Source organism: Corella eumyota, chromosome 5, assembly GCF_963082875.1.
Source record: "Corella eumyota chromosome 5, kaCorEumy4.1, whole genome shotgun sequence".
In the NCBI taxonomy this organism is placed as follows: domain Eukaryota; kingdom Metazoa; phylum Chordata; class Ascidiacea; order Phlebobranchia; family Corellidae; genus Corella; species Corella eumyota.
Genome location: NC_137494.1, coordinates 4,632,689 through 4,647,798, shown reverse-complemented (window position 1 = coordinate 4,647,798; position 15,110 = coordinate 4,632,689). Strand labels below are relative to the sequence as shown.

Below are 15,110 nucleotides of genomic sequence, written 5' to 3'. Positions count from 1 at the left end.
TTTTTTATATAAATTTTTACAATTTGTTTAACTTTTTATTATATTTGTTAACAAACTAACCGTAACAATTTCTATTTCCCTGTTTAGTCCATGTAGCATTAGCTTGACAAGTAGTAGCAGAAGGCAAAGAGTTATCACTGAAATCAACTAAGTAACCACGTGCACATGTAAATTGGCCCATGCTGTTATAAACAGCTCCACCCTCGGATGTAACGATAAGACCTAAATCCTCCGATAAAGAGGTGGGACAATTGGGACAATGGGACAAAAACAAAACAACTTGTAAGTGCTTGTTAAATCAATCTTATATATCCGTAAGATACCGATTTTAAAATAATAACTTTCGCATATTAACTTTCACCTTGTACATTTACAGTCACATTTAATGACACATGGTCTTTACTGCCGTCCGAACAAATCATCCCCACATTTAAATTTATAAAAACTGGGTCGAATAATGTCAAATCAGAAGTTACAACACTAGTTAAAGGGTCTTTTGTGCATGTTATTGCCTCGTTAGACCCAGTACGATCAACACAATCTAAGGACGGGTAATAAAATGCTTGTGTATCCAATTCACCACCATAAACCCAGTTGCATATTGTTGAAGGCACTTCTGCAAATGTTGCACTAACAATAAGTCCAGGGTAACCTGTTGCTACTTGGCCATTAGATGGAATAGTTGTTATTGTATTTTGAGACAAGGAAACTGTAAATATTCGCATAGCTGATTAAACATGTTTTTTTTTCTAAATTCAAGCACAATGAAAACTAATTCTTTATAAGTTGCTAAAGTCTGACACAACCATATAGCAAATCAAAATCATTTGACTAAGTAAATATTTCAATATAAAATTGTTTAAAAATATAACAAACCTTGAATTAAAGCAACAAAAAATACGTAGAATATCATTTTCAAACCCTTTGAAAAAAAAATGAAAAATAACCTATATGTTTATTTTATTTTAAATATAAACTTGCTGCAACAAAACTTTTGTAATAACTTCACATATTTTACTTACTAATATATGTATTCTTAAATTTACTAACTGTTACTCACTTCACAACTTTACCTAAACTTTAAACAAGGTTAGTATTTGATATGATTTGCAAAATTATTTTTTAGTGACCACTAAACTTAACAATCCGTAATTTTTTCAAATAATTTCAGCTTTCATTTGTTACGTACAAAGCACAAAACCCTTTCATAAAAAACATGCTTTAGCTTTATATTATAACAGAGCGAAATATATTTATAGCTCAGTTTAAAATACATGGAAATGTAATACCAGGTCAGTGCCCTAATCAAAACAGTTAATAAAGTATAGGTTGAGATATAATATTTATATACATGAATGTAAAGCTCCTAATATAATAAAGAATTGAGCGAACATTTTTTACTCTTTGCTTTTAAAACACGAAATTTCAATATCATGTCATGTGTAGTAACGCCCTTTACATTGGTAAAAGGTACCAAAAACGTAATATTATAATACCGACTACTTAAGCTATGTTAATTGTATAGTTTATTTTGTAATTTAGAGAATTGAACATAAACTTAGAATTGAAAACTTTTTTAAATAAATTTTTTTAATTTAAATATTTAAAAACTCATTTTTTTGTTGGTAGAAAAAGAATTAAATATTGCAAATAAATAAGGTTATTATAATTAATATTGAGTTGATACATGTTTAACTAAGACACATATACAATAACATAAAATTATTATTTTAGCACCCTTGCTAAAGACAATATATTACATAATTTCACATAATTAGGCACCGCGTTTATACAATTTTAAATTATTTACCACTTTTATAGACCATTTTTTATTCTTCACCATTTTCATTTTATAAGGAACCTTAAGCTAAAACTGATTTATTTTGGTTGTATTGGAACTGCAAAAAAATATTTAAATTGTGATGTGGTTGTACAATAAATAAACCAGTTTGTAAACAAAACTTACAAAAAACAGCTAATACAACCTTTTATATGTTAAATCTTATGTTTGTTTTAAATACAATCAAGTAGTGGGCGAAAATACTTGACTTTTTTCAATTGAATTAAAACCAATATTTTATTATATATACATTTTACTACCTCCCGGTGTAGTGATGATATAGGTAATGTTGAGGCCACCGCCGCCGCCGGGCCTATGGGTGGTTGCTATAGGTTTAAAACCAAAAAGAATCATCAAAACATTAAAATAAATCAACAAGTTATAAATAATGCATTTTAATTTTACAAAGCAGTTGACTGTTTTTTACAATGTTTGTAGTTTGGTTTCTTCTATTTTTAATATACTATATATTATACACAAGGGCATACAAATTAATAATAGTTACTCTACATCAAAAAATTAATTATTTTGAAATATTATAAACTAATTTGCTTCACCATCTAAATTCTATATGTTTTAATTCTAAATAATTTAAATTTTATTGGCTCATTTACTGTAAAAAATTTTTAACTTTATAAAACATAGCCTAAATAAATTAAATTTAAATAAAGTTACCCAAAACACAATTTCGGTTTGCCTGATTAGTCTATGTAGCATCAGCTTGACAAGTTGTAGAAGCAGAAGACACAAGGTTATTACTGGAGTCAACTAAGTCACCATTTGCACAAGTAAATTCACCCATGCTGTTATAAACAGCTCCATCCCCAGAAGTAACTACAACCTCTAAATCCCCTGATAAAGAAGTGGGACAATCTAAAAAAGAGCATTAAACAACTTATACTCTCTTTAAAATTAATTTTATATTACATTTTTTTTTATTGTTTTTAGATAGTATTAGGTATATAAAAGGCTTCTAAGACGTATTTGTAATTATTTTTTTTTAAATTCTTACCTTGTACACCAATATAAACATTTAGTGATAATAATAATACTCCACTGCTATCGCCACATTCCATTTTTACAATCAAATCTAAAGAGAGTGGATTTAAAAATGTTAAATCGGTAGTAATAATGTTCGTTGAAGGGTCTTGTGTGCATGTTATTGTCTCACTAGCTCCTGTGCGATCAGTACAACCAAAAGCCGCATAGTAAAAAGCTTGTTTATCCAGTTCACCACCATAAACCCAGTTGCATATTGTTGAAGTTGAAGGTACTTCTTCAAAAGTTGCCCTCACAATGAACCCACTATAGCCCTTTGCTATAACCCCACCATTAATTGATGGTGTAGTTGTAATTGTATTTTGAGAAAAAGAAACTAATAAAAAAACATAAAATGAATTATTATAAAAGTTAAGTGTATATATATTTAAAAACTAATATTTTAAAATTTACCGTAGCCTAAACTGTTTTTACAAAAATATAGACCAGAAGATAGCAAATTTAAATTACTTAACTATGCTTAACTAAAATATTAATTTGTATAAAAATTTGAAACCAACCTTGAATTAATGCAACAAAAAATAACTGAAGAAACATTATTTAATTTCTCTAAAAACAATTTTCTTAAAAACTTTACTAACCTTACTTTAATAATGATTGAATAGAACAGTATTAAGATAAAAGATGTCTATTTAAGGACTGTATCTTATCTGCTTATCAGCACATTTACTTTTAATGTGTTGATTTTAGATAAAGTTCAGGTCCTATAATTGTCTTTCGCAAAATTTGAACAATATTAAACAAACAAGAATTTTCTCATCAAAGTTACGACATCTGATCAAAATTAAAGAACCAACCTAAATAATTCCAAATAATAACTTGTATAGTAGTATTAACATTTTTTTTTGATTGCCCAATTAACAAATATATATAAAATAAAACTTACCTGTGTCTTTATATCTCCATATTTTTGCCGTTTAAAGAAAAAAATTCAATGGTTAACTTTCATCTAGCAAAATAAAAAAAAACAGTTTGGAAATTTTTATAGCACCAAATCAGTATCACTAAACACGTGGGTAAACCTGTATATACATCTGAATATAGCACGTGGTTACCGTTGCTTAGCTTTAAATATAATAAGTTTCTTTTTAAAACTTTTTTAAAGCAGTTTATTACACTAATATGAATTAACCCAGCGGAAAATTTTATATTTTTTATTTTAATTAAAACCAATAAAAAAAAGTTTTTGCAACTTATTGTTTTGAATTTAAAATGTCGAATCTGACTTAATCTACCTGACGAAAACATATATTTGACGGATCAACGGATCGAACGGATTAATGGATCAAGTTTTATTAACTGAATCGAATATATATTAAATAGATATTACATAATTCAAATGCATATTTGACGGATATTTAATTAAACAAAAAGTTTTCATAAATTAAACCCTTACCCTAACCCTCACCTATTCAGATTACCCATTAACACATCCAACCCTTTCGATCCTTCTATCCATCTAATAGTCAATCAATCCATACGATCCGAAAATATATTCTCGTCAGGTGGATTAAGTTACAATCTAAAATGTCGGTGATTTTTCTAAATGTAGTTTCCCTAAACGTAACCGTAGTGTTGCCAAAATATATTTTTGTTACGAATAAAAATATTCTGAACAATATGTTATTTTAAACAAATAATTAAAAAAATATATCATTTTAATTTCAATGTTTAATTGACATTAAATAAAAAAATAAAACTAGCAAATCAAACAGCTAATAAAAAAAAATTAAATTCAGTATAACTTTTGTTGCGCTACTTAAAATATTCAACAAATAAATTATTTATGAAGAGAAAAACAACTAAAAATATAATTGGTTAAAGGTACATTTATGTAGATTTTTGCTGGAGCCAAAACGATGACGTAATTGTATATTTGGAAATCACATTTTCGCATTTGGTGTCGCTCGTTAGCTGTTCCCTAACTTTCTAGTTGTATATCACGTGTTTATTATAGATGTGGTTACAATTGCTTCACCAAAACTTTTATATATTTTTTAACAAATGTTCATCGCGGCCTAATCAACTCATTTTGTTACAAATTTATTGATAAAGATTTTATTACTTTTTTTGTATAAATGTAAATGGGTAACAGAAATTATTATCGCTTTTACTTCGAAAAAACTTGTGTAAAAATGAAATCGCTTTTCTATAAAAATAAATTAAATGTTTTCATCTTCACAGCACGAAAAATACAAAATTTATTTAAAAACCACAATAGAAAAAGGATTAGGAAACCCTATTTTTTAAATTTTGCCGACAATTCGGTTGCTATAAACAAAACAAACCCAAAACTAGTATGCAAATGTATTTTTTTTTTACCCAGAGAAACACAAAAGCTTTTACAGAAGTTTATTAAAACATTAAACCGATATAAGTCCCTTTTAATTTTTTATTCAATAGTAATTGCAACTAAATACTGGTACAAATAATCTTAAACGTACATCATGATATTAAGCTCAATGACGAATGTAAAGCTGTAGGTGTCGCCTTGGAGTAGGAAAAAGACTGGCATAAATCACGTGATCAGGGTGTGGCGGTTATTTTTAACAGGGTATAAATAACTATTGCAGCATGTAAAATTCAGACAATTGCTTATACGGTAAAGTATGCGCTCACGCAAAACACGGGGGCTTTTCCAAATATTTTGTTTGTGGCCCTGCTAATCGTTTGTTATTTTCAGTTGCATATTTATTTATACAATTGATTGCATCAAGTATATTTACACACACAACATATATAAGCATTTAGCAGCTTGTGGTAACGAATACCAGGATATTAATCCATTATTGCAAGGATATGACGCTTATAAAATATGATCTCCCACTTAATTAGTCAATTTATAAACAAGCAAAGCTTTAAATTAATAAATTAATACCATTAAAAACATAATATTGCATAATTGTCAAACAGATAGGTAACCCACATTTCTTATAAATATTGAATCATTGTTGTTTTAACTACGAAGCGGTCCTATAGAAACCTAAAAGCCATTATTGTGTGTTTGTGTGTGTGTGTATTAGTAACCTTCGTTACCAAAACAAACCCTGGGAATTTCAGGAGTTGTTTAAACCTTGGGCCTCATTTAAATACTATAAACTTCTATTGTATAAACACATTGAGAAAAACTTTGAAAACAAATTTGAGCACTTTGGGTATTTTGTCGACTATACAATTTTCATTAACCATGCAAAAACACCCGTTGTATTTACAATTCTTATTTTTGTTGCTACGTTACAAAAATAATTACTTTCGTACAAACATTATGATCAAGTGAATAGACTTTGCCCGGACAAGTTTGTTTTGTCTGGCTTTAAAACAGTGGACTAGTGGTTTCTTCAATAATAAACTTCGCATCAGGTTACTTGTTCTATTCAGGAGCGTTATAGTTGCGATCAACTGTAAAAACTTACAACTATACAAGATTGTAAATTTATATTCCCCATCCCTTTTTTTAATTGAAAAAATCACGTAAGCCGTTAAAAGTTAAACAATACAATTTCGATTTTGAATTTAATTTAAAAAATATTTTTGTATATGTTATCTGCCTTCGTATAACAAAGACCAAATGCCTTTTAAAATTTGGTTGCTAAGTTTATTAGCCAACTTAGCAACCAACAAAAACTTGGTCTATAACAAAGACTAAGTTGCTGAGTTTATAAGCCACCAACAGGATTTATTCAAATAGTGTTGACTTTTGGTATGTTGTTTACAAAGCAGAAAAAAAAACGGGAATTGTATTTTTGCGATTTGTTAGTTCGTCTTTTTTATTTTGCTGGTGTTGTAACTTTGCTTCGCTGTCTGGTTTTGTATAAAAGCTCACGTGATGTTTTTGTGTAAATTGATAGCGGATCAAATCAATAGCTGACGTTGAAATACACGGAAATAAAACATCAAGACAATAGCTTGGTACCCAAAGAAGTGAAATCTATTATACAAAAACAAGAACATAATGGCCCTTACATAATAAAAAATATATGCGTAATTTATTTAAACTTTATACCAATGCAAAATTAAGCTTTAAAAGTATTGTAATTTTTTAATTTTAAGATTAATATATAGTTACTGCACAATTCCTATAATTGCCTTGCAAAAAAAACCTTACATGTTTGTTGCGTGTTAATTTTATTATACATAATACCTACAAATAACAATTATTGAACTTTGGATATATCACAGTTATTAAATTTCGCGATGCATACAGAAAAAAAAAATGAAAAAAAAAATTTTAAATGTTTTTTTAATTTTAATGTTGTATGTTTTAACATTAGATTTTTTTACTAAAAAAAGAGGGACCTACAGCAAAAGAGATGTTAGAAATTGATGCAGTTATTGTAATTGTTAAGTATATTTACCATTTAAAAATAACAAACCACACAACAGCACTTTGACATAAAAAAAAAATTTATGTTAAAAAAATAAAAACTTTTCAAGTTAAAAAAAAATAAAAACTTTTCAGGTTCAAAAAAAAAATTATTTACAGCACTTAAAAAATAAAAAGATGCTAAAATTGAAGACATTTTTAAATACAACAACGATTTATAATCGACAAAATATTAATACATAGTTTAATAGGCTAAAACAAGATATGCTATAAAATATAAAAAACGCAATATACTTAAAGTATTTAAACATAATTTTAATTCTTTTGTGCTGGTGTAGAATTTTATTTGTTTTCATTGTTTGGGGGTATATATTCCAAAGTAGTTTGTACTTCAGTCTTATCGTCTTCATCATCTACTCAAAACAAAAATAACTTTTTTTTTTGTTTTTTAAGCATAAGTTAATGAAGGTTAAAAATCTACAAAACACTTGATACTTTAAACCAAATCAATCAAAAAATATTCACAAAGACTTGACACTAATATTTGGAAAATAAAACTATTAAACTATAAAAACCAACCTTTTACAGCACAGACAAGAAATTGATTAATCTGGTAAAAAGTACAGCCAAGTTATTAATTGTGGTACACACATAAGAAATTTAAGGAAAATTTAAAAAAAAAATTTAAGTTTCAGAAAAAATTTAACACAAAAAAATTTTATATTTGCCACACCCTTTTCCTGAAACATAACAATAACATTATCAAAAGCAAAAACAAAGATCTTGAAATTATAAAATTGATATTAATAAAACCTCCTATATTAATGCACAACAAACCTCTTTAAAGTTATATCATTTCTGTATCTTCACCTGGAGATATTTTCCCATTATTTTTTGGACTATCTGTGATTGGGTTAAATAATTAATATAAGGCCACCTTACATAGTTACCCAAAAAATAAAAGAATAAAATGTTCAGCATGACATGTAGTAGTTAGTTTAAGGAAAAGGGTGATGTGACTTACAAAATTAGTTGTCATGCAAATTACAAACAAAATAATTAGTCTAAAATTTTACTATCTAAAAGAATAAATAGAAATACCATATTATATACTCTACTTTTTATTTTAAAAAAAAAAAATTTTTTAAGCACTAATGGTATGATGCATTTAAAGTTAATTACTAGTTAAAAGCAACTTCGTAATTTAAGATTATACATGTTTAAACAGACTTATTTTTTTTAAGTAAAATACTAACCTTCCACGCAGGGAAATTTTTTTCTAAATGCTATAAACCAGGCTGAACAACAACATGCTAAGTTTGGCCAACAGACAGCCAGAATGAACCATATTAAGATAAGTAAGATAATCAATCCTATGACTAATCCAGCTATTTCTCCAGGTGAACATAATGCATCACATTCTGTAAATGTAAATGCAAGTGTTGCATTATATTAGTTTTTTTTTATAAATATGGGCTTTGTGTGTGCAGTTCTTAAAGACAAATTTTACTGAACGAAAATTTAATAGCCTACTAAAAAAATTACTACTTAAAAAAAGAAAAGCTTATTGAATTACTAATTAATTTATCTAAATATTGAGGGTGTATAGGCCCAAAATTTTTAAATTAAATGCTGTGCAATTAAAAAAAAATAATTGAAAAATTATTACTAATTTTATTACAATAGACCCAAACAATGCATTACAAGATTTATACTTATCTTATTTAAATACTAAGTGCAAAAATTAAATTTAAAACACTGTATGTAATAAATGGATTTTTCATACTTTTAACGCTACTTGAAATATAAAAATGTTATACCAAATATTTATAAATATGTAAATGTGGAAATAATATATCTTATTTAACAATTGCCTGTGAACCTTATTAACTATAAAACCGTTTTTCGAATAGGGCATCAGATTTTGCACCAAAAATTAAAACACCAGTTACAAATTAAAATGTATATATAACTGAACAGAATTATTTCATGCCACGCAAAATTAATTTTTAAAATCAGTTACATGTAATTAAAGTTTTTTTTGCAAAAACACACCATGATATGTTTCTGAAGATATTACCTTTAATAAGTACTATAGGAATTCCTGTTAAAAATCTAAACAAAATTAAATTTACTGTTGGATTTTTGTTTATCTAACATAAATAAATAAACAGACAAAAGTATTTTTTAAATTATATGAACCAACTTTAGTGACCCTACAATTTAGTATCTTTAACAATTTACCTATTTTAAACATTTGATAACGTTTATGCATAGTAAATAAGGTAAATTTTTAGGTTTATGTTATAGGAAAACAATTCTAATGTTGCCAGTGAGATAGGCCAACTCAAAAACAATCTAACTTTGCATACAAGTTTAAACACTTTTACATATATAATCTTTGCCTTGCAATTACAGTCTTTTTTACTTTGTGTTTAGCGTGAACATTCTTTTTTAAAGCTTAGAAGAACAGAACATCAATAGCTTTAAACAAAAAAAATGATGCAAAAAACAAAATAAAAAAAACATAAACTATTTCAACCATGATTTTTTGTTACTAAATTGGTTTCGCTTTTCGAACAAATATAAATGACATACCATCACTAGGTTTTGTGCTGCTGACATTGTTAGAGTTAATTGTAGTTGGCACTGATGCTAAGTAGAAACAATAAAACAAAAATTTTTACAAAATTATTTTTAACTAGTATACCAAATAAAAAAAAATTTATCCAATTACAAAGACAATTTTTTAAACAAAAATACATTTTAAATTTGGATAATTTAAATCAAAAATTGTTATAGAGAAATGCGCATGCCATTTTCTGAGTTTAAAGCAAAGCCAGGAAACTTAAAATAGAGCAAGCAATAATTCTCAACCATTATGCAAGTTCATATTCTTATAAATACACATTAACATTACTAGAAGCAATCAAAGTTAATATAATAGTATCAGAAGAGTTAAATATTGCCCAACATAAAAAACGAAGGTGATTTGTTGTATTTGTTATTTACATACTGCAGCAGTAGATGCATAGTTAAATAAATTTGCTATGATGTTATACACAAACCATTGTTCTGTGTTGTTTTAGGTGTAGTATTACTTGTGGTGTCATTTATCGTTGAGTTAACTACTAAATTTAACCAAAATATATTTAAACAAATTGTCATACATATTGTTTTTCATTTAACACACAAATCAAATTGTGACAATTTAACGTATATTGTACAATTTATTTATTTGTAAGTTTACCATTAAGTGTAGTATTTGGCGTGGTGTTGATCGTTATTAAAACTGTTGTTGAGTAAAAAACTATATTTAATAAAAACAACTTGTGATAAACACCTAATGATAATAACGAGGACAAATACAACTTGTTCGTGAATATTACAAGAGTGGTTAAATTTTAACATGCCATAAACATACCACTGTTTTGTGTTGTATTGCTAGTAAAGTCTTTTGTAGTTGAATCATTTACTATATATTTAAAAACAATAAAAATAATTTTTTTTTGGACAACCTGTTTTCTTTTAATGACCAACAGAACTAAAATAAATGTTAAAACTAAATATATACTAAAATTAATGCCACAAATGAGAATGTTGCTATTTACAACAAATATTAAAAAACTTACCTTATTACAAAATCAAAGAAAACTTAATAGTGCCCTTTATGCAAAATTTATAGTTAAAAACAGTTAGCTTTACCCAATAACAAATTCATAAAAATAACATATTGTAGTTAGCCTTTCTGTTGCCACTGTACTTATTATTTTTTAAAACATTTAAATAAATTAATATTTTATTAATAAAGCAATTTTGGGTAAAACCCTTATATACAACTTAAATTAACAGTAAATGTACTAATATATTCTGATTGTTAATATATATTCCAATTTAGTTTTGTAATAAATTGCTATGTTAACGTACCAGAAATTGTGACTGATGAAGTTGAAAGTTGAGCTGATGTAGTTGGGATGGCTGTAGTTGTAACTAGTTTACAAAAATAAATGAAAAAAAACTTATTCTATTATGAAACAGTTGTGACATGGAGCGGTTGCAGCAACTTGAAAAAGGTTAAATTTAGAAGCGATTGTTTATTACTTTTTTAATCAACAATATGGAAAAATTATATTAAAATAAAAGTAAGTTATCTTGTTTAAAAGTGTGTTTATATAATTTTATCTTGTAAATAAATAGTAAAATCGAAAAGTTAAGTTGTACAATGGTGTAAAGCCTAAACTTATTTTCATTTGTATTAAATATGATATAAAATTGCATTACTTGATTATAAACATTTTACACTTATTTTACAAGCGTTGACATATTATTTTTCATCGGCAAAATAACAAACATTTAAATATATTAAGATGGACGTTGTGTTATTGCTGGAACCGCCTCTGTTTAGTTACAGCTGACAACGATGTTACCAAAAAATAAAACAATTAACTAAAATCTTTCTACAAATCTTGAACAAGCTAAATCTATTTCATGAACACGCTAAATCTACGAAAAACAAAAATACCTCTACATTAAACTTAAAGCAATGCTACCAACACTTCACAAAAGTAAAAGAATAATTTGTGTATACAATAATAACAAATCTATCACATCTTATTTTAAAAAAAAATTAAAGAATTTGGGTTAGTATATTTAAAACCACACAGAAAAGATGCACAAATGCAACTTTATAATTGTAAGTGAATTATTTATATTTTTAAAAAGACTGTTTAAAAAAAACTTGTTTTTTTAAGTTCTAGCGTCTCATACATTGAAAAATTTAAACCTACTGAATTACATAGGATCAACCCCAATACAAAAATTACTAAAGTTTTCAGTTTGTATTTATAAAAGTACTAAGGGACTCCAAAATGTTTTTATGTATACAACTGCTTTGTCATTTTTAGGTTTACTTTGATGGTTGGTCCCTCTAAACTTTTCACATTAGTTAGTCTGTACATATTTATAAACAAGTTACAACTTACTTTGGGTACAACTAGGAAGTACACTCCATGCTGCATCTTCCATGCAAGTTGCTGTAACATCAGCTCCAGTGTACCCTGTGTTACATGAAAAAGTTCTAGAGCATTGAAAGCCACATGAATCATTTGATGAAATGACATACAACATAGGGTTCGGATTTTCACACCCTAAATTTTAAATTGCTTTTTATTGGGTTAACTTAAAAAAATCTAGTTACATTAAAACCAGCAAACAAAAAAATTAAAACAAATAGAAAGTGATGCAAAAGTTGTGCACTACTGCTTCATAAGAAACTGTAATTTTTGATACCATTTTAGGTCCCTGTGAGTATTCAGATAAAAATTCCTAAGTAAAGTTCAGTTTTAACTTACTGATTCTTATTAGTTATAGTAATATAAATTTTTAATACTACTTTTGCGAATTTCAAACAATAGTAAAAAGTACAAAAATGAGCAAATGAATTAAATTAACAATTACATACCTCTTACATTCAACATAAATGTTTCTGCTCTTGAACCTATACTTGGGCTAAAATCTGCCTTAACTTCCAATTCATTATATGCTAAGTCCAAGGGATTGAATATTAACTGTGCTGTAATGTTTGAATAATCTGAAGTAACAGGATTCGGACTAAAATAAACAAATAAAAAAATTTGAGTTTAAAAACAATGTTTTTTTGCAATACAAGTTTATAAAGTTATTTTAATTAAAAAATATGCAAAATGTGAAAACAAATATTAAATATGGGCACATACACAACGATGTTTGGTTGGTATATTGTTGGCACAATTGAAACAACCGTTCTTGAAGAAGTCACTGAAACTGAAATTGTTGCCACAACAGTCTAAAAATATTATAATTGTTTTATTAGCCTTAATATATTACACCAATTGGCTTGGGTTTGGTTGAATTTTTTGGTATCTTCGATTAAAACACATTAAATAAGTTTATATGTTTTCTTTCTCACAAAAAAACATATTAGTAGCATTGATTTTATAGGATGTGTAATTAACGCTATTTTTTCATATCAAATTTTAAACCTGTAAATTAATTAATGTCATTTTTACAAAAAATACAAATTTTCATTTTGCGTGTCATAAATTTGGGACCAGAATTTTGCAGATAAAATTCTTAAAAACATATTTTATGTAACTAACAAACATTGTTACTAACTTGCACTAAAGCATTTATAAAAAAAAATAAAGTATACCAAACAAATTTATGTGAGCTAAGCTTACATTGTAAATTTGTGCTAAGAAACACTAGGCCAGTTGAGCAAAATAACATTATAAATTTTTGTCTTTTTGATAAAATAAAAATAAGAATTGCATCAACCTTTCAATAAACCATGTGAGTTTTGTTATTTTACAGTTTGGTTACTCTTAAATAGGATAAGCAGATACTTTAAAAATTAAAAAAATGTTGAATGTTTAATTACGCCAAAAAAGTAAACCCAATATGCGACTTTGTGCGCATCTGCATGCCAATCTAGTGTTATAAAACTGGCCCAGTAGCAAATTTTTTGTTTTAAAGTTGTTTTTTATGTAAAAAAATTTTGCTTGTGAAAATAAGCTGCTTTATGCTCGCCAGTTATATTTTATGCAAGTTTGTTTAAGTTCTATTTCAATTTCTACAATATAAATCTTACATTGTCTATTGACCAAGTAAATGTCCATGAAGTTGTACTTGAAGAACTTGCAGTTGTAGTTAATGTTAAATTGGATCCAAATGATCTTGCGCCTGGTTCTCCAGTTACTGGTGAAACGATGTCTTGAGAAAGTCCCACATCTAAAAAAAACATGTGATAATTTTTTAAAGTACCTGTTACACTTAAACCAGACTTTTACAAAATAAAATAAAGCTTATATATACAATTTTTAAAAAGTGAATATATATGCATATTAGTTTTTCTATTATAAAATTTAGGGATATCACCAAATTTAAAAAAATTATGTCAATATGTTACAACAGTATATTATAAAAACAATATCTGCCCAGCAAAAGATTTTATGAAAGACATGAATCCATAGCAACAGCAGTTTAAAATTCCAGTTTTGAGTATAAACTAACAACTAACTATACTTTATAAGTTAAGTAACAAAAAGCAAATATTTTTGGTAATTGAAAAAATTGCTAACAAAGTTAAAAAACTGAAGTCCACACAATAAACAAAAAATGACAAAGACATTTAAAGACTGATTAATGGTTTGCAAACATTTTAAGGCTGTGGAATGTCAGACTGTCTTTATTTTTACCAATAAATCAAAGGGAAAACCTACCTGAAATGTTGAGTAAAATCAGTAAAACTGCAACAAAACCGGTTTTAAACCACAAAAACATATTATCATTTTTAAAAAGGTAAATTTTTATAACGAATCTTGATAAAAATAAAGCTTAATTTCTAAAACTTACAAACACTGCATTAAAGGTTTGGTAACAAATAATTATCTGATTGTAATATCTGTATTTGCAAAATTAAAAAAATGGAATTCAATGCCTAATGCCTGCACGTGAAATATTTACAATCAATATATAACAAGTTTAACATATAAAACTTTGTTAAAATTTATTTTAACTCTGGCTGTCTGTGATTACGGCAAACGAGACAATGCTGAATGTAAACGTTAACAAAAATTTGCGGAATGCGGGACGTGACGGCATTTTTGTACTTTGCTGCGGGATGAATACGGTATTTTCAAAAGGGTAAGGGATAAATGTGATTGATTATAATCTACTGTAAACTTAAGGGATGATAAGAAAAAGGTATAAATATTACGTTCTTTTATTTTATAAACGTTTAAAGACGGTTTCGCCATTTCCTGCACCCATCAACTTTCCGCACCCCGTATTTTAGTGCTATTCGGCAAACGTTTAAAAGTAGCCCCACAGCTTAACATTTTTCAACTG

General features: G+C 26.9%; 1 protein-coding gene and 1 long non-coding RNA gene across 12 annotated transcripts; both read right to left on the bottom strand.

The window, feature by feature from the left end:
* Positions 1-1,390: 1,390 nt before the first annotated feature.
* Positions 1,391-3,848, bottom strand: LOC145753005 (uncharacterized). 4 transcript variants are annotated; one of them, XR_014283803.1, is made up of 6 exons: positions 3,786-3,848; positions 3,481-3,696; positions 2,853-3,215; positions 2,516-2,713; positions 2,101-2,166; positions 1,391-1,898 (listed from the first exon to the last, which is right to left on the bottom strand). It is a non-coding gene; the product is annotated as an uncharacterized LOC145753005 (long non-coding RNA). The 4 variants fall into 4 exon arrangements; XR_014283802.1 differs by having other exon boundaries at positions 2,101-2,713; XR_014283801.1 differs by having other exon boundaries at positions 1,391-2,166.
* Positions 3,849-7,013: 3,165 nt separating this feature from the next.
* Positions 7,014-15,096, bottom strand: LOC145752663 (uncharacterized). Of its 8 annotated transcripts, XM_082568971.1 has the most exons (14): positions 14,483-15,096; positions 13,852-13,991; positions 12,959-13,047; positions 12,685-12,833; positions 12,206-12,370; positions 11,151-11,213; positions 10,648-10,698; positions 10,474-10,533; positions 10,292-10,354; positions 9,822-9,878; positions 8,480-8,644; positions 8,061-8,126; positions 7,803-7,833; positions 7,014-7,636 (listed from the first exon to the last, which is right to left on the bottom strand). In XM_082568971.1, exons 1-12 carry the CDS (start codon positions 14,541-14,543, stop codon positions 8,071-8,073), a joined length of 1,119 nt encoding a protein of 372 aa, XP_082425097.1. In that variant the 5' UTR covers positions 14,544-15,096; the 3' UTR covers positions 7,014-7,636; positions 7,803-7,833; positions 8,061-8,070. The 8 variants fall into 8 exon arrangements, with proteins under 8 accessions (XP_082425097.1, XP_082425098.1, XP_082425100.1 ...); XM_082568972.1 differs by lacking the exon at positions 7,803-7,833; XM_082568974.1 differs by lacking the exon at positions 8,061-8,126 and having other exon boundaries at positions 14,483-15,095.
* Between the last annotated feature and the right edge of the window lie 14 nt (positions 15,097-15,110).